At 40.7% G+C, this 18,585-nt stretch overlaps 2 protein-coding genes across 2 annotated transcripts in view; both read right to left on the bottom strand.

The window, feature by feature from the left end:
• p3h2 (prolyl 3-hydroxylase 2) overlaps nt 1-3,064 on the bottom strand; it is a 58,097-nt gene extending 55,033 nt beyond the window's left edge. The window contains exon 1 of the mRNA XM_062557110.1: nt 2,435-3,064. Coding sequence (XP_062413094.1) covers nt 2,435-2,857 — 423 coding nt within the window. The 5' untranslated portion in view covers nt 2,858-3,064. The remainder of the gene's footprint in view (nt 1-2,434) is intronic.
• A 5,366-nt stretch (nt 3,065-8,430) lies between these two features.
• LOC134102798 (claudin-1-like) lies at nt 8,431-11,639 on the bottom strand. The gene is made up of 4 exons (XM_062557039.1): nt 11,293-11,639; nt 10,761-10,925; nt 10,333-10,396; nt 8,431-10,133 (listed from the first exon to the last, which is right to left on the bottom strand). Exons 1-4 carry the CDS (start codon nt 11,513-11,515, stop codon nt 9,971-9,973), a joined length of 615 nt encoding a protein of 204 aa, XP_062413023.1. The 5' UTR covers nt 11,516-11,639; the 3' UTR covers nt 8,431-9,970.
• Nucleotides 11,640-18,585: the final 6,946 nt, after the last annotated feature.

Genomic DNA, 18,585 nt, shown 5'->3' with positions numbered 1-18,585 from the left:
GTGTGTAAAAGCGGAATGTTAAATGGGAGTGGAATGCTGTTTATTTTTTATAAATGTTCAACCACCAACACATGCCTCATAAGCAGGTCTTTCTGGGTCTATTTTTTTCTGTGGGGGAAAAAAGTTGATGAAGGAATGTGTCTGATCTCCACACCTGACTTAAGGTCAGTAAGGCACCTATCTGAGGCTATTGACCCAGGTGTAGGTGTGGGATATTAAGAGTTGCATGTTGAGAAGCAGATAGAAAATAACTGGAAAATCCCTTTCTTTCACTTACGATTCCCCCATCAACTAAACAATGATTATTTATAATCTATATAAGCCTTTATCAAAACCAGGCAAAGGGAGAGAAAAGAAAAGACAGAAAGAAAGAAAGAAAGAAAGAATATAAGAAAGTCTGCAGCATGACTGTGATCTGCAGACAAGATAAACACACCCAAACATCTACACCCAGTTTAGTAGGAGCAGAACACCTTGGCCTAGAGATGAAGAATGATTCCACACACTCCCAGACAAGAATTCACTTGAGAGTGAATGTGTCTCTCAAACACAGAACCCCCACCCATGCACATGCAAATTCTTTATTTGAATCCACCGATCGATCATATTTCTTACAGAAAGGATCCAAATATTTTCAAAGACGAAATACAGCTCTGACACTCATGGGTACATTTAGTACTAGTGTCCTCTGCTGTATTAATGATACATGATGGCAGTTGCAACAGGCACGGGCACACACACACACACACACACACACACACACACACACACACACACACACACACACACACACACACACACACACACACACACACACACACACACACACACACACACACACACACACACACACACAGAGGGAAACAGAGAGAAAGAAAGAAAGAAAGCAGGGCAGCATCCTCATGCATCATCCTTAATGTGATGCTTTAATTTGGTGATCCTTATTGAGTCAAGAAGTTACTGTAGTGGACACAAATATTCTCAGTTCTTCCCATGGAGAGAGCTCTCTGTCTGACTGACAGTGATAAATTGTGTTTCTGCTCTGTTTACACAGCATTGTGTACTCTAGTCTGCAGGTCTTGATCATTTAATCCTATGGTGTAGCCTACAGTACATACTGTACATACGGTATTAGAATAAAAAGAGACCACAGCACATTTTTCTACTGTCATCCTACTGTTGCTGAGTGAACTTCAAATGAGTTGACAGTCAGATGACATCAGAAAAAAGTGCAGTGGTCTCTTCCTTTATCTCCAGAGCTACACATAGGTGTATGACATGAAGTAGGGAGACATCTAGACATTAGTGGCTAAAAACATCTGATGAAGATATGGGGCCATGAGTGCTTCATAATTATCTGATTAAATTGAAATAGGTATGAGGACAATTACACAATTAGATCCATTGAACACATTCCAGTTAAAGTGTTTGTTCACCGAGTATGGTCCCATGGACTGGCAACTAAAAGCAAAACACAAAGCCATCTCTCATAGAGGTTGCCCAAACCGTTGTCTGGGAAGTTCATTATTACGCAGCATCTTTAATTTTGTCTTTATATTCGTTTTGGTGAAGACAAAACATGTGAAAACGGGGATAAGTCCTCCATAGCCTGTAATTAGGCTACAGAACAAAACATCCCCAAGAACATCACGTGGATTAAAATAGTTAACTATATTGTTTAGAAGCAGCGGCTTGGAAGACTTGTAAATGTAAACCAACTGACAAACCGCAAGCACTTGACTGTTCCACAGATTACAGTTGAGTAGCCTATGTGTATGGTAGGCTTATGCTAAGGGGTAGAAATTTCCCTTGAAGTTGAGGACAGTTTCCATTCAATTAGGAATTAAATAGGCTACCTGAAGAGATTGGCGCGCAAGCGGATTTGTCTCGTGCTATTATGAATGGAGGGAGTGGCATAGATGTTTCTCGACATCTCCCTTCACCCAATCCCCGCGGTGTTTGATGACAGCTGTAATCAGCGCGCAGCCTACTTGTCTAATACCTGCCTGACGTGCGGCTGTCTCCTGAAGGAACTTTACACAATTATACTGACTAGGCTAACTATAAATGTATGACAACTGTCATGCATTGAATCCTGGCCTTTCACGGAAGTCAGACACAACGTTGGGACCGTATTGATTGCCACTGCTTACAGGAGCTCTGGTCTACAGTCTACTAAAGGTGCCCTGGGAGGCGGCCGACTAAGAACAGAACAGAGAAGTCTGTTTTTATGGGTTTTTTCTTGAATCATATCTCCCGATTACCTGGTCGACACAGGGCAGCCTACCTCTGCGCTATTTTGCACCTCGAACACTTGTAGACTATATTGCGTTATACACAGCCGATTTGGCCAAACGCCTCTGACCTGCTGACATTACACCAACACCAGACCCAAGTCCCATGCTTAACGTACTTCTCTAAAACTTTCATTTACCTTGAGGTAAGCCATCTGCAGGTAGTTGTAAGGTATCCGTCTATTGAAGTCCTGGATGACATCCTCGCTGACTTTGTGCATTGACTGTGGTCCCACTTGAGTCTCCATACAGTCGTTCAGACAAGAGGCTCTCCGCAGAACCACGTCGAAAAAGTTAAGGTCCGAGAATGGGTCAGCTTCGAAACGATGTTGGTCCTTACATTTGAGCCGACATCGCACTTTAGTTTGACGGAGCTCCGAGAAGCTGCTGAGCGCTCCCTCCATATATCGCGCTACATTCGTATAGTCACCGCGGTGGAAAGCGTCAATTGCGTTGTCATATAGCAGATCATAAGGCTCTAAAGCGGATGACGACAAGACAATTGAGTGGAGGATTAGTAGTAAAGTGCCACTGAAGGAACTGATCATATCCATCTTCAACATTTGAGTCTGCGTTACTGCTCTCACGTTTCAGCGGTCGGTCACAAAGTGCGATTCCCGTTTCCAGAATGATCCTGAGGCAAACCTGGAACAAGTTAGATGAGTGACCATTAAACGCAATATAACAAGTAATCTGAACAAGTTGGTCGTCCGATCACTGGAGTGTTGATGGCAATAATGGGGGCTATTTGTATTTGATGACGATGACCAGAGACACATTTCGGCAGTGACCCCCTCCCCTCTCCTCAAACTCCTCCCCCGTCAGATCCAACGAGGAAATGAATGGCCGTGACAACTTCACGCCTATAAGTCAGCCCCCCAGTCAAACGACAAGGAGAAGAGAAAGCCCTCCTATTTACAAGTGTAAAATGACTTCATGTGGGCTATGCACCTGCTGTTACAGGTAGGTCACTGTAATTGAAGCGCTCATCTATTATCTAACCAAATACAATGGCCTTCTCTTGCGCAGCAGCCCATAGCCTAAGTTAAGCTTTAAGTAAGTTGCTCCATCACCAATAACATCTGCTGCTGTGTTGATAAATTCAAAGTTTGTGCGAGGTATACGAACGAACTAATCACATTTTCCGGCACGTGTGAATTATTAATTGGAAATCAGGACAGAGAGGAAAATATAGTTTTGACCAGAATTAAACTCTTTGAAGTAGAATAAGCCTTTCACGTGACAACTTATCACAACAAACAGAGCACCATGCACTGGGCTGAACCCACTCCTTTATAGCATTGAAGATAACTCCCTCTGCTGGTAGTACTTCCCCAGGCTGTGAAATATACTGCAGATACATGTCCCCCTCTTGCGTTTTTTCAGGTATTTGACGTAGAGATGCTACTGTACTAGTGGGTAGGCCTACCACTACTACTAATACCGCTACTATTAATATCACCTAAATAATATCATCATCAACAACAACAACAATAGGCTACAGCATCATCATCAACAACAATAATACTTTAAAGGAGTACATTATAATAAAACAAACACTATTAACCCGATCAACTATCTAATCTGTCTATTGATGAACAGGTAGCCTACCAGTGAATTAATGTTTTATCATTAGAATTTTCTAATCCATCCCACATAAAATACCCAAATGCCCCAACAGGAGGTGTAGCTATAGCATAGTATAAAAAGTCTCTCATTGGCCCCTCTCTACACCAGTGACAATTAATTGGATTTGGATTTATCATTATTGACTTGTCGAAAATGACTTTACTGTACAAATCTTTGACTTTGGGTCTTCAAACAATACAATGTCAAAATATTTTTTTTTTACTCAGAATTTACATTTCATGATGACAGAAAACTAGACCTGCAAGTTTCCTCTGAATGTTACCTTTTTCAGTTTGAGATGATTCCTTCTGCAGGTTTGTTAAAATTGAAGTGCTGGTGAGATGGTGATGTTGTGCAGGTAAGCACATTATACTCTGTTCCCGTCTCTCGCCTTCCTGTTTTTATATGTATAGCATGAGATATCAGGTTTCCCCTTAAGGAACTTGAGATATTTAACGACTGTTTTGTGGCTCATTTTAGCAATCCTGCTGCATGCTTCTAAGCAAGCCCTTTATCTGCCTTATCAAACATTTTGGTATTGACACACACACACACACACACACACACACACACACACACACACACACACACACAGTGTGCTTTAATAAGATCTTTAACTGTCAGACAGTTTTGTGTTCTTTTTGTTTTTTTGTTGTATTTACATTTTTGAATACATTTATTTTGTGCCTTTTTTCTTTTGTACCATTCCTCTTCCCATTAAGAAGGATTTAAGTGCAAAAAAGTTGTTTTTACTCCCTTTGGTTATGCGGCCAATGAGCTCAAGGCCCATGTCTACTGTGTGTGTTAAACTGATTAACAGCCAGCAGAAATAACTTCTGACGTTGTCATTTAACCTGAGGGAGCTATAATGTGATCATTAAACATTGGTACCAACTAAGAATGAGTAATGAATGACACTCAATAATTCCATATGGATGATTGAAGTCATAGCCATGAGTGTACAATCAGCTTATCACAAAGTTCATGTTTCTGTTGTTTCAGGAGATCAGACATCAGTTGGGTAATCACTCGAAAAGCCACCACAAGTCCTGCTCAGTTTAAACTGGTCTCCTTACAGTCTCCATAGCAGTCCCACACAGTGTTGGCTATGACAGCTGTCTACTTAGGCAGGACCTATATGCCATTCATCTTTCCCTTTTATTGATATCTTGGTGAGATATGTCATTGAAGATACATGGTAAACAAACTGTCATTGTGACAATAACTGATCCTATGGAGGCCCTCAGTGTACATTTTCACAACATGTTAGCACAAAGCATTGATCATATCAAGTTCTTCCTGTGAGGAAATTTAGTTGCACTAACTGACTTTATGAAAACAAGCAATCTTGGTGTTTCTTAACAAACCCTTTGCTTACACCAACCAGTCTTATCTATTTTTCACTTCCACAAGGCTTTACACACACACACACACACACACACACACACACACACACACACACACACACACACACACACACACACACACACACACATTGTCATTGGTAGCAAAATATATACAGTACCCTCCAAAATTATTGGCACCCTTGGTTAAGTTGACTAAAAATAGGTATAAAAAATAATATTTTGGTGATTTATTTTGTACTCCCACAATGAAAACAATGAGGAAAAATACACCCTGGAAGGGAAGCACATTTATTCTGAGAAAATGGAAAATCTCATAAAGAAATAAATATTTTTTTTAACAAAAACACATTGCTCACAATTATTGGCACCCCTGAAAAATCTTATGCACACAATTTAACAGAAGCATTGTCCTATCTAATTGCAACTTATTTAAGTAAATCAGTGTCTGTGAACTTTCAGAAGTAGTTCATGACGTTCTTTTTCACTATGGTATGAAAATGAAGTCTCTCAGAGGCTAAATCCTCTAGTCATTTTTCAACTTTGGAAAGACAAGAGAATACACTATTGAAATAAAAAGAAAGTGTGTTGACATTTGTAAGGAAGACAATGTCTATGGAAACAGGGACTGCAGATGGAAATTAGTCTGTGACTCAATCTGGTGCATTTACATGTTCTATAAGGCCATGTTGATTAAAGTACATTGTCCCTTTCTTAAATAAATAAAACATAAAACATAAACATTAATTAGGTATTATGTTGAATATGTAGGCTAAATATTCACCGTTAAAATAATGATTAAAAGGCTCTAATCATCTGGAAATGTGACAAACATGCTTGGACAAAGACCCATGGCTATCTTGCCCCCACGTACAGTATGGAGGATGGTATGATGGTATGGCAAAAAATGCCATAAGAACCACTGTTGGAGAGTCACAGACAAAGCTAATCTTGGAGTCACCAAGTTCCCAATAAAATCTTCAAAAGTGACCTCACTGCTAATAGATTATTTCGCATTGGCATGTCAGGTTAAAGCCAGTCAAGTCATTTCATGAACAATGTAAATGGCAGGAGTTACTGAATGGTACCATGACATATCTGAGTATGATCAGATGAAAAGAAAATTGCGCTCTTTGGCTAAAAATACTTCAGGTGTGTTTGGCCTACATAGAAGAATCCCATGCCTAATGAGAATTATGGTGGAGGGGCTGTGCTATGGGGCTGTTTTAATTCCCAAAGGCCTTGGGAACCTAATTAAGGTGCATGATATATAGACACCAAGAAAAACCTGAACATTTCAAAGGAAATCAAACAATCTCTGCCAAGACCCTAAACGTTGGTCATGATTGGATCATTCATCAGGTCAATGAACCAAAACAAATGTCCGGATCAAAACAAATACTGTATGGTATACTGAACACAAAATCAAGCTTCAGACATTGCCATTGCAGTCTTCTAATCTAAACTCCATATAGAAAAACAGTGGGATGAGTCAAAGAGGAGAATGCACTTAGTGTGGACCTAGGAATCTGGATGATCTGGGGAGGTTTTGTAAAGATGAATGGTCTTAAATCCCTTACTTTGTATTCTCAATCTTTATGGGGTGTCAGAGAAGAATATTACAAGCTGTTTTATTGACAAAGGGAGGTTTAAGAAGGTCTTACAAGTAGGAGTGCCAATAATTGTGAGTTACGTTTTTGTTAAAAATATTTATTTTCTTTTCGAGATTTTCCTTTTTGTCAAAATAATTTGCTTCCTTTCAATGTTGGATTTTTCCTCATTTTGTTGAATTGAAACATTACAATAAATCACCAGCAGATTATGTTTTATACCTGTTTTTAGTCAACTTTACCATGAATAATTCTGGAGGGTACTCTAAGTCAGTTATAGAAATACCACTTCATAACACCAACAACACTATCATACCCTTAACACAAGTTTCACTCCCTTGATCACCTGGATAGGTACTGTAGCTATGAGAATATTACATATTAATGAATACTTCAAAAATGTGTAAGATGCAATACAGTACAATTTTATTCTATATTCATGTTTTTATTTTGTTATTTAACTCCATTTATAAAGCTGTTTAAACAATACTTCCAGATATGAGATTCTGTCATGTCGTGCCAGTGAATTTATCAATAAAAAGTTGATCACAAAAACAATTTTGTGTGATGTAAACTTTATGAGATTTATTCATTGTTAAGAACTAATCCTATACGCAACAACCGTTTATGTACTCCTGGGAAGAATGCAATTGTATTCGAATGAATACTGATGAGGAAGTGGCGGTACACCAGTTTTGTCCTCATTAAAAACTGAAGTGAGGGTGGAGATAAGACAGGGAGTGAACCACATTTGTTTGGCTACTTGTGGAAATACATCCTGCAGGAAAAGGCAAAACTGGCTGCAGGTTGCATATCACAGATCAAATTGATGGAGAAAAATGTTTTATCAAATGTGTTACTGTATATGCCTGTGCTGTGCATATATTCGATTCTATCCACTTTTAATCTCCACACCGGTAAATGAAAGTTAATTATTCACATTTAATTCTGGAGATTAAATGATAATACTCTAAACAGGAAATTTCAGCAGCATTTCATGCTACCCAGGGGATGTCAAGTGCGTCATTTGCAAACATCATCCTCCACTGATTGTGTACAGCAGATAAGATTTTTTTTCAATCAATTTCTCAAGCTGACAACAGCATTACCAACTTTTCAGAAAGACCTAGAGCCAAATTTTGATAATGTTTATCCTCATTCTGATGATTTTACTGTAGATATTGAGCCATATGTTGGTTTAAGTGCAGTTTGATGGTTTGTGCTAGTTTGATGGCAGCATCATTGATCAGAGGCTAGGTGCATTATTCAAAAGGATTGTTATTATTATATTATATTAATTATTAAAATAATTAATCATCTGTCACATAGGTGTGTTTTGGACATAACATTGTTAAAACAGGTGTGTGTGTGTGTGTGTGTGTGTGTGTGTGTGTGTGTGTGCGTGCGTGCGTGCGTGTGTGTGTGTGTGTGTGTGTGTGTGTGTGAAATAAGCAGAGTACACACATATCTATACTCGGTTAGTAATTGAATTTGTGGGCAACAACAAGACAAAGTCTTACAATATGTTATTTTATTTTGCAGTACTGACTGACAAGGGGTTACAACTGAAAACATAACCTGAAAAAAGCAATATAGCCTAATGTAGCAGCATTTTAGTGGCACCAAAATAGCAATTTGTGACCATACGCCTCATCACACCTTGTTTTGACATGCCCGGTGCCAAGGTTAATTTGCCATTAAGACAATTTGTGTGCCTGGTGGGATGATGATAACTGCACTGGCCACAACTAGCAAAAATAGCTGTGAAACACCTGCATGGTGCCACAATGCTTTGTGCATAGGATAGCATTCATTATACTTAAGAGATATTATGTTTGTTATTTAATACATGATAGTGAAGAATGACAGGAAGCAAGTGGGAGTGAGAGACGGGGTGGGATTGGAACGACCTTGGTCAGACTCAAACCCAAGGGCACCCAGAAGGGAATCACCTTGTCACTTCCTTGGCTCCGGTCCTACTCCTACTGACTGGGTTATCACCCGGACATGGAGCCCTCTCGACGTCAGCAGCAACTTCCCCGGCACTTGGGAGACATTATCTACAATATCTCCCAAGTCAGTGGGGACACAATTGACCAGTCAGGTGGGGCTGGGGCTATGTATTGTGCAGGGAGGTTGTGCATGTGAATGTGTGAGTGTGTGAAAGGTCAATTGTTCCGAAGTGCATTGTGAATATGAGAATGGTTGATGTGTAATTTTGTGAAATCTGCCTGAAATGCATAATTGCCTGTGCAATCGTGTGTTAGCGTTTTTATCCACTTTTACCCATTGTGTTATGTCGATTACTGTAGTTTGAATAGTTGTCCCTTGCGTGTGTTCCACTCAGTGTCAGTCATTTTCTTTGTATGAATCATCAAGATATGGCAGAGTCTCGGATGGAAACCTGCACGATGACCACATCATTGCAGCACAATGTATGCTCTGGTGCAGTTTTTTGAAGAAGTGTTATCCGAGTTTAGCAGGCCTAGTGGCAGAGTATCACTGGCTGACATGAGACTGCATCACCCAGCCATTCTATTTACATAATACAAATAGCAATTTCTAAAACAACTCATTAATAAACATCAGGAAAAAGTGCAAGCATACTCTGCAAAGATGCAGATGATTTTCAGGACCCTATGAGCTGTTTCAGCTACAACAATATGAGTTTCACACCTAATCAGTCATCACAATTACCTTTATTCGTCTCAGGTTGCTCATCGTCAAATACTGGATGGGCTGTGGATGTAAGGATCATCACAGAAAGACAGAAGTTGAGGAAGGGACTTATTTTTCAGGATAGTAACTCAAGGAGGAGCAGTCCTTGATAGAAGAAAAATAATCTCAGTAGAAAAAAGTACACCTAAATCATTCCACATATGAATCATTATTTGAACTACATGGCTTCATTTTAGACACATCTTTCAGCCTTCACATCAGTCAGGTGCTGGATAATCTCGGCGCTTGAATCTCATGCAGAGAGGTGGTAGGACACCATGGTCTCACTTTACAGTATCCTTCATTGTTTGTAGGGCATGGCACCAGCTTGCTTTACGGATCTTCAATAGGATTCCTACACGTAGACCTTGCTGGAGGCCAACTGGACTGACGGCCGTGCTGTGTAGCTTCTGCGTGTGGTGGACTGTGACAGGCCACAACATGAGAGGAGCACCCCTCCCGTGAGGCACAGCACTGCTCCACCCCAACCCAGATACAGGCACTTGCCCAGGAAGGGTCTGTGAGCACAGGGCAACAGGTAGTCAGTGGTGACTCATTCGGTGAAATATTCAGCACAATTTCTCAGTGATGTGTGAGTGCGTCTTCCAAAATAGGGAGAACGTATAAAAACACATTAGCCTTTACAGTGTAAGAGGAATAACGATAGACATGTTTATATTAAAGTTAAACTTGGGTAAAAATGTAATCATTATCCACCTGGGTTTCTGTGTGTTGACCACAGCATGGGCATACCAAGACACTATTCCCAAGGAACAAACTCCTGTAAATAGAGAAGGAAAGAATGTATTCTGACATTACTGTGTTGGCTATAATTCACAGTTTCACTCACAAGCTTCTATCATGACACTTTTAAATTAGCTCATGAGCTCAATACAAGATATAGCAGTGACCTGCAATGTTCTGGAGTGATGTCAGGTGATCATTCAGAAAGACAGATTCAGTTAAGTTAACTATTAAGATAATAACACAACACTGCAGAGACACTATCAGAACCATGGAAATGGTCATGAATGAATGCATTTGCATTTCACAGATGTATCATCTCACCAATGCTTAGTGAGTTAGAAAAATTTGCATCTAAATGGCATTTCACAAATCTGATGAAATGTAAGATGTCATGCTACCTGCCAAAACGATAAGGATCCCTCCAATAAATGCCACCTTGTTTTTCACATGCTTGTCTTTGTCTAGGCACAGTGTGTACTTCATGCCCAGCACAACCACTGCCAGGCCACACACTGCTAGAATGATGCTGATGATCATTATGGCTCTGGTCACTTGGATATCCACTGCAGGGATTAAAAGCGAAACGGTAAAATCAGTGGACCTTACTGATTCTGCTGTTATTTGGAGAAAATGCCATTAGGATGAATCCATTGAGAGAGTGAACATTCAGCGTTCTGAGAGTTAAGACGAAAGCAGGTTAGGGCATTGAGGCAAAAAGAGATGCAGGGATAAAAAGGCAAACGTTTTTGAAGTGGTAGGAGAGTGTCCATTGGTTATTTTGGGGGGATAGACGCGCGAAAAGAAAAACAGTTTGTTAGACGGGAGTGAGATGGGGAATGATGAAGTTGGCATGATTAAACCAAAGAGAATCAAGGTTACTTTCAAACGTAGCATATACAGTACAATAGCACTAAGCATTAAAGAACTTACGCGGTACGTGAAGAACTGAGTCATGTACAGTGCATTCCCATCTCTTGGAGACGGGCATTGAGCACGACATCCACAGCCCGACGCGGACCACCACCGACTTCACCATACCCTCTGTTGAATGGCTGAGGATTTTCCATTCGCTCGCATAAGTTGCTACCATCAGGCAGATAAGTCCTGCAGACGCTGACATGCAGCCGAAGATTTGGACACATCCATTTGCCATGGCAGATCCAAGGAAGTAAGAAAAATGAAAATAGTGGAAACAGTTAAGTTAATGAACATCTGTTACTGACCGCAAATCAACACATTTCGGCGCGTAAACAATCAAGTGACAGTCAAGTGGCGTTAGGTTGTAAGGCCACTAAAAGTACACTACTTGACCATTTGTACATGAACTCACTGGCTCCATAGGGCGGATCCTACGTAGACCCCCGCTCCACCCACCATACACACAACCGCACACACAAATTAAATCACTACAGCTTGCTCAGATTATTTTGTAAGTTATTTGAAAAGGCATTTCTTATTATTTTTTGAACCACTACACTAATTATTAACTCGCATGCAATTATGGTCTTGTTTGAAACATTTAGCAAAATATTATCTGTCTCCACAATTACAGCTCCAATTCAAAAGTACATTAATGTAGACGCATATGCAAGACATGATCCCATCCACATATCACACGTTGCCTGCATGAAAACACTTACATCACGGTAGGTTATCCGTGAATAGATCTGCCAATCAGAAGGTGATGGTTTTTGTCAGAAATGCCAACACCTAAGTCCCACTGTAAATAAGTGTGTGTGCGTACGCGTGCACGTAGGCTACCTGATATCACCCCAGAGATGAAACGTATTGTTTAATTCTCGGAGCAGAGTAAAATTATAGTGTTTTCGGCCAAACATCTGCTTAAAGTCACGTTTTACTTGCTTGATATTGCATCCCTCTCTCCGAGATTCAGTTTGCACTTCTGAGTCAAATTCTTTCCTGCTATTGTGTGCATGATACGCACACCAGGCTCATCGAGGATATATGACTGACCATGGCTGATGAAAATGTGGACTCATTCACAAAGTTGTTCACAATTCACAATTTTATTTTGCTCATTACATGTTCACTCCAACACTGACGATATGGTTTTCCCAATAAAAACAATTTAGACACCCACATAGATCTTTTACATTGTAACGTGCTGATCCACTTGTGCAACAACCAAGCGGGTCTGTGTAGACACTACTGTAATTACATGAAGAATTGACAGGTTCAAACACACCTGGCTCCACCAGAAACAAAATAAGTGTGTGTGTGTGTGTGTGTGTGTGTGTGTGTGTGTGTGTGTGTGTGTGTGTGTGTGTGTGTGCGCGCACGCGTGTGCGTGTAGGCTATATGTGTGGATATTTTTTTTTTTCAGTTTTTTTTTTTCAATTTTGCCTGTCTCATATCTGTTGTGTCTTCAGAAACGATAGAAGTTTCTAGAGACCCATATACATGACAGAGAGGATGAGCTGGGGACTGACTGACAAGCCAGCTTGAATCTCTATAAAACTTGCAGACAAAAGAATATATACAGTATATGTGTGTGTGTGTGTGTGTGTGTGTGTGTGTGTGTGTGTGTGTGTGTGTGTGTGTGTGTGTGTGTATTTATTTTCCTTTTATGACTTCAGAAATAGCAACACCCAAGGCATACTGTAAATGTGTGTGTGTGTGTGTGTGTGTGTGTGTGTGTGTGTGTGTGTGTGTGGTTTAGTTGTGACAAACTCCCTGCAAGTCCTGCATTCAATCTCTTCTGTTTCAAAGCAGGCAACTTTTGCTGTGATGACAGCATTTCACACTCTTGGCATTCTCTCAATCAACACTGGTTAGTTAAACTTTGGGAATGGTTTTCCATCAGTCCTGTAGGTGCAAAGTAGCCATGAAGGTTTCAGATGCCTGGTCTCCCCCATGTTTCTTTCAGAGGCACCGTGAGGCTACCCCACAGCAGGCACAACCACTTGGATGTGGATTAGGACTAGGGTAGCCATCGGTCCGAATTTTGTGGACAGTCCGGTTTTTGAGCCCACTGTTCAGACATGATCCCCCTTTTTGGACATTTGTGTGGATTTTTGGCATGAGTGTAGCCTGGCTAGCGCCTACCACTTCTCGAATGAGACGTGGTCTGGCAACCAGACGTTAATTTCGTATTTGAAAAAATTGCCCAGACCTGTTCATTCGTCTTGCTTTCCCCCCTCTTCTGTGATTTGGTCACCTATCTCAGGCAAAAATTAGGGCGGTAATTTCCAGACTGCCTTAGCAGCGTGAATGAAATCACCACGAAAGGCAGGATGGGAACACCCAGGCTAGCATGAGTGGCCACCTGTCCACAACATAGGCTATGCCTCATTTCAAGGAATGTACTCACCGCTGTTACATGTCATCATTTCCGACCCTCTGCCACCACCGTAGCATGGAACATCACAAAATTCCACCGATTTCCTTTTGGCAAAGTAGTCGATCAATGCCCCCCGTCATTGAATGCATGAATACCGTTGTTGCACTAGTTGACAGTGTTGGGAAGGTAACTTATGTAATGTGTTACAGTTACAAGTTACCCTGTTTAAAATGTAATAGTAGTGCAACTCTTTGAATCACTTTATCTGAGTAACATAACTAATTACTTTTTGATGACTTTTTGATAACTTTTCTGATTTTTTAATGATATATACAGTATAGTCCCCAAATTCATGCGAAGATTTCGGCCTTGGTCTCCAGGCTGCCGAGCAGTTCTGTACAAGCGCACAAGGCATTCCCAGGCTATATTCAGCCCCTTTTAATACATGAATTAGCATCACATTTTTTATGAGGATAATATAATGATAATCACCACAAGGTCAGACTTCAAGCCAAATTTTACTGTAAAATCAATCTGAGTTGACATACAGATAGGTCACAGCCTTTTTTCCCTTTATCATAACACGTTTACAGGCAGGCATGTACTGTAGGCCTATGCTGATGGCGCTGTAGAAGTGATAGAGCCTATCAGAAGGTCCCATATGAAACTATGCCTGTGGAGGGAAACAGTTATTTTTACATACAATGTTCTTTGCAAGGTTTTGCTGACAATATTGAGATGTAATTCAAATTGTAATTTTTAAAAACTTCAAAAGTACCTGTAATTGAATTACAATTTTTTCTCCAGTAACTGTAATATACAGTATTACTGTTACATTTATTTTGTAATTAAATTCCGTAACGCAATTACATGTAATGCGTTATCCCCCAACACTGCTAGTTGAGCACATAAGTTGCATATGCCGATATAAAAGATGCTTTTCAACTCTATGACTCTATTCTGATGACCACTTTGCTTCCAAAAGCAGGACAGATACTGTACATACCATGAATTCTGTAAACTGTGCCAAACAGACAATTGATGTCAGTTCCAGGGGGCAGACATAAGCTCTCACAGACAAGCACAAGGAGAAAGCCAGATGTTGAATGTTGGAAATGGAAATAGTAGACTTAAGTGAGAAAACCACAATGGTTACTGTCCTAATGTTTTTACGTTCTAATGTTACCCTGATTCTGTGTGTGTCCTTACTTACTTTTGGACATTTGACCAAACTTTTGGGCACCAGTGTCCTTATTTTCAGTGCCATGGCGGTGCCATGACTACTTAGGACCTGACACGACACGACCTAGCATCAGTCTCAGACGCACCTGTAATAATGTCCATGCCCAATTAGCCTTCGCCTTCCTAATCAGCCAATCAGTTGTTATAGCACGGAGTCTTGAGATTAATCACCACACACACAATTGGAGGAAAGAGTGTGCTGCATAGGTGCAGGCTGAGATTCAGACTGAGAGGGAGGTGACATCATCTCTAGTGTTACACATAACAATAAGCACACTTTGGCCATTAAAGAATGGGGGTAAAAATACTTCCTTTTTATTCTCTGGGGTGTAGTGAGACAATCAATATCAGGGTTAACATCAGGTTAACAGTACTCTTACACATTTGAGTGCTGATCTGTAGTAAACAAAATGCTCTCTGTCTCACAGTACACACTAACTTCCTGAACTCTGTGTGAAAAACACTTATCAGAGGACTGGATTGCTTGGGTGAGTAAAGTGCCTGAGGACAGCTATAACTCATACAAATAAAGTCATGCAATACTACCACTGCCATCTTATAGACTATAGTGTGCAAGTGGTTGACCGCTTCCCTGTATATGTACCGGTATATACTGTACACCAAAGACCATAATGGAACACTCTCAACATGAGTGAAAACATTAACGTCAGTGAGCGAATTTGGAATGCCTAATTGATTGGTCAGATGGGCTATGTAGCATACAAGGTCGGTGTGTTCTATTGTATACAGTATGTGTGCATTGTGATTGTAGGTCAACATTACGTTGTTAAGGAAACGAGAGTGATTCATGTTTACACTTATGAGAAATGTATAAAGTATATGGATAACACATTTAACATGACAAGTAGTTGATTCTTGGTAATGTCAAACAGCAATCACAAAACAGAATTTAAAAATCAAAGTTTAATGTCTGAAAATCAATAATGATTTTCAACTAACGAAAGACAGTTTTGGGTTCAAAGTGATCACAATCACTTGTGGATTATGCTAGGGCTATGAAGGCTATACGCAGACATGAAAGTATCCTGAGAGAATCAATCAACTGGTTTTCTCTCTGCAGCTGCAGGAAAGGAAGAATACTGTAGTATACTGTAGTCTACTGGGTCACCTGATGATCAAGTCCCAGTTCCACTTTAACATAATTTTTAAGCCTATGTATAAGTGCCCATGTGTATTGGTGTCTTTGTGTACTAAGTGATCTATATAAAGACATGACATTATGTGCTTTGATCAGTCAAGCACACTCCTGACTTGCAGAGCGCTAAATAAAAGCCTCGATCTTGCTCCTTTTGCTACACTAGTCTCAAAAGTGGGATGGAAAGGATGGGAGAAGATGACCTTTTATTATCTGCAGTGGGGTGGGGCACCACTGAAAGCCATTGATGAAGTTCCTAATATTGGACGACTGACGGAGAGCGAGTCACCCAATCCAGTGCCTTCACTCTTTAATAAACCGGCAGAGAGCCAAAGAGAAGCTGGTGTCAGGAGTTGGACGGAGAGATGACGACATTCGAGGAAATGGGTAATCTGCTTGTTGAGTTACAGCGGGATGGGGGAGCAGGAACCAGTGAGTGCGCACACTGACAAAAAGAGGCAGCTGCTCAAGTGGTCACTGCAGAGGCCGGTCATGTGACAACCAGTCAGCAGAGTCCCACCACTGCGACAGAAGCAGTGTTGCCAGATTGGGCGGGTGCCCGCTCAATCGGGCTTCTTTTTACATCGTTTGACGGGGGAAAATAAGCTGTAGGCGGGCAAATAACATTTTGAGTTCAATGGTCTCTATGAGAAAAATGTCATTGGGCGTTTTTTTGCTGAAGACAGCGGGGTGATTGGGGCCGAAATCAGTCAATCCAATCTGGCAACACTGGACAGAAGAGACACTTCGCTGAGAGTCCATGAAGATGCCCCAGTCCAGTACCAAAGGGCCATTTGAGACCTACCTTGTGCAACTTCAGCTGGTAGTGAGCTTCAGTGGCTGGCCCCTTGTTTACCTGGAGTCTGGAGCTTGCACAGGTCAAGTGGTCCACCATCCATTCTGGCTAGTAAGCATCCAGGACCAGTGTATTAGTACAGTAGCACCAGGTGATGATAAGGTTTGGGGCGACAGTAGATGTGTCTGGAGGCTCCCCCCTCTAGAGCTTGTAGGATGTGAGGCCATGACACCCCATGACATGTGTAACCCCCTTTAGCTGTCTGCGATGTGTTTTCTCAAAGAATGGCAAGAGACATGGGATCTGTTTGTGCGACCAGATGTGGGAATTCCAACCTAATTATGTAGGAGTTTATGCACAATTTATCATTGGGTCTAATCCTCCAAACTATGAGTAGCCATGCAGTTCTACCCATTTGACCGTGAGAGCAGGAGTTACCAACCGTCTCTATGGCAAGGCCTCCCAAATATCACTAGGTTCTGGCAAGGCCCCCCTTTTACAACCCATCGGCAATACTACAGCAAAATAATATAAGTCAAGTCCATTTGCTTCAACGTGTTCATCTAAAAATGTTTACAAATATATCTCCCTCTCCCTACTTTCAAAAAGATGTCCATTTTAGCAGAGCTAGCTAGATAAATAGCAGGAGCACTTATCATGGACTTAACCAGGGTTACACTGACATCTGGGCATCTTCACACCAATGGAGGTGTCCTGTCTTTGTCAGTGCAGAGAGGAAGTGTCTGCTCTGCAAGCAGCGGTAGTAGCAGTAGGGGGCTACCTGGCAAAGTGATGATCTTATGTGGGTTTTTAAAGCCTTCTATACCTGTCGTCCATGCCTGTCATTAACAACAGAGAGCCGATGAAAAGATTGTTGCGTTAATCCTTCAACTTCAGTACCTTCCAACCTCACAACCAGACACTGATCAATATAAACAATGTTCAATAGACAAGATTTCACTTTTTGTTTCCTTAATTTCTACCTTTGCAGGCGTAAAGGCGAACATTGATTGGACTGATGAACTGGGCTGAATTAATGATTCAGTCCTATCCTTGCCCGCCATCTAGTGGATGAAAGATCAAGCACACTTGACTTACTCTGCATCATTAGTGACATTACCTGGGGAGTATTCCTTCAACTTCGCTAAAGGTTAAACCTGGCTTATTTTGAGTCTGGGTTATGGTCTATATATTATGGTATATATTATTGTATTGTAATTTTCATTAGGCTGTTGATCGAATCAATATTGTTGTTTATTATTGCTATTCTCCTTATTGTACTGTAGCCGTACCATGCCATTGTTACTGTTATTATTGATTTTCATTAGTCTATTGATTGAATTTATATGGTTGTTTTTTTATTGCTATTTTAACATTCAAGATTAATCAAGCTGTGTTGTTTTCATCTGACTGTTCTGTCAACCTGTGATTTCATGTTCTCAAAAATGAATCCCGCTTGTCAATTTGTCTCCATCTACTCCATCTCCTACTCTAACTGTGTATGTAAACTGTGTGTGTGTGTGTGTGTGTGTGTGTGTGTGTGTGTGTGTGTGTGTGTGTGTGTGTGTGTGTTTGGAAATTATGTGTGTGTGTCTGTGTGTGAGCAGCCCTTTGTTCAACACCACCATCTGCAGGCCGATTTGTACACTAAATGTACACATACATTAATTTAATTTCTTTAAGAATTATAAAGAAAAAAAAGAAAATTCTGACTAAACCTACGTGACT

Source organism: Sardina pilchardus, chromosome 15 (genome assembly GCF_963854185.1).
Source record: "Sardina pilchardus chromosome 15, fSarPil1.1, whole genome shotgun sequence".
In the NCBI taxonomy this organism is placed as follows: Eukaryota; Metazoa; Chordata; class Actinopteri; order Clupeiformes; family Clupeidae; genus Sardina; species Sardina pilchardus.
This window is presented reverse-complemented; position numbering and strand designations above follow the sequence as displayed.

Bases quoted from the DNA above. Each gene is read 5' to 3' on its own strand.
- LOC134102798 (XM_062557039.1), bottom strand. From the start codon at position 11,515: ATGGCAAATGGATGTGTCCAAATCTTCGGCTGCATGTCAGCGTCTGCA. The intron at 10,926-11,292 runs GTAAGTTCTTTA...TAATCCCTGCAG, and splicing joins CTCAGTTCTTCACGTACCGC to TGGATATCCAAGTGACCAGA. The intron at 10,134-10,332 runs GTGGATAATGAT...CTGTGCTCACAG, and splicing joins GTCAACACACAGAAACCCAG to ACCCTTCCTGGGCAAGTGCC.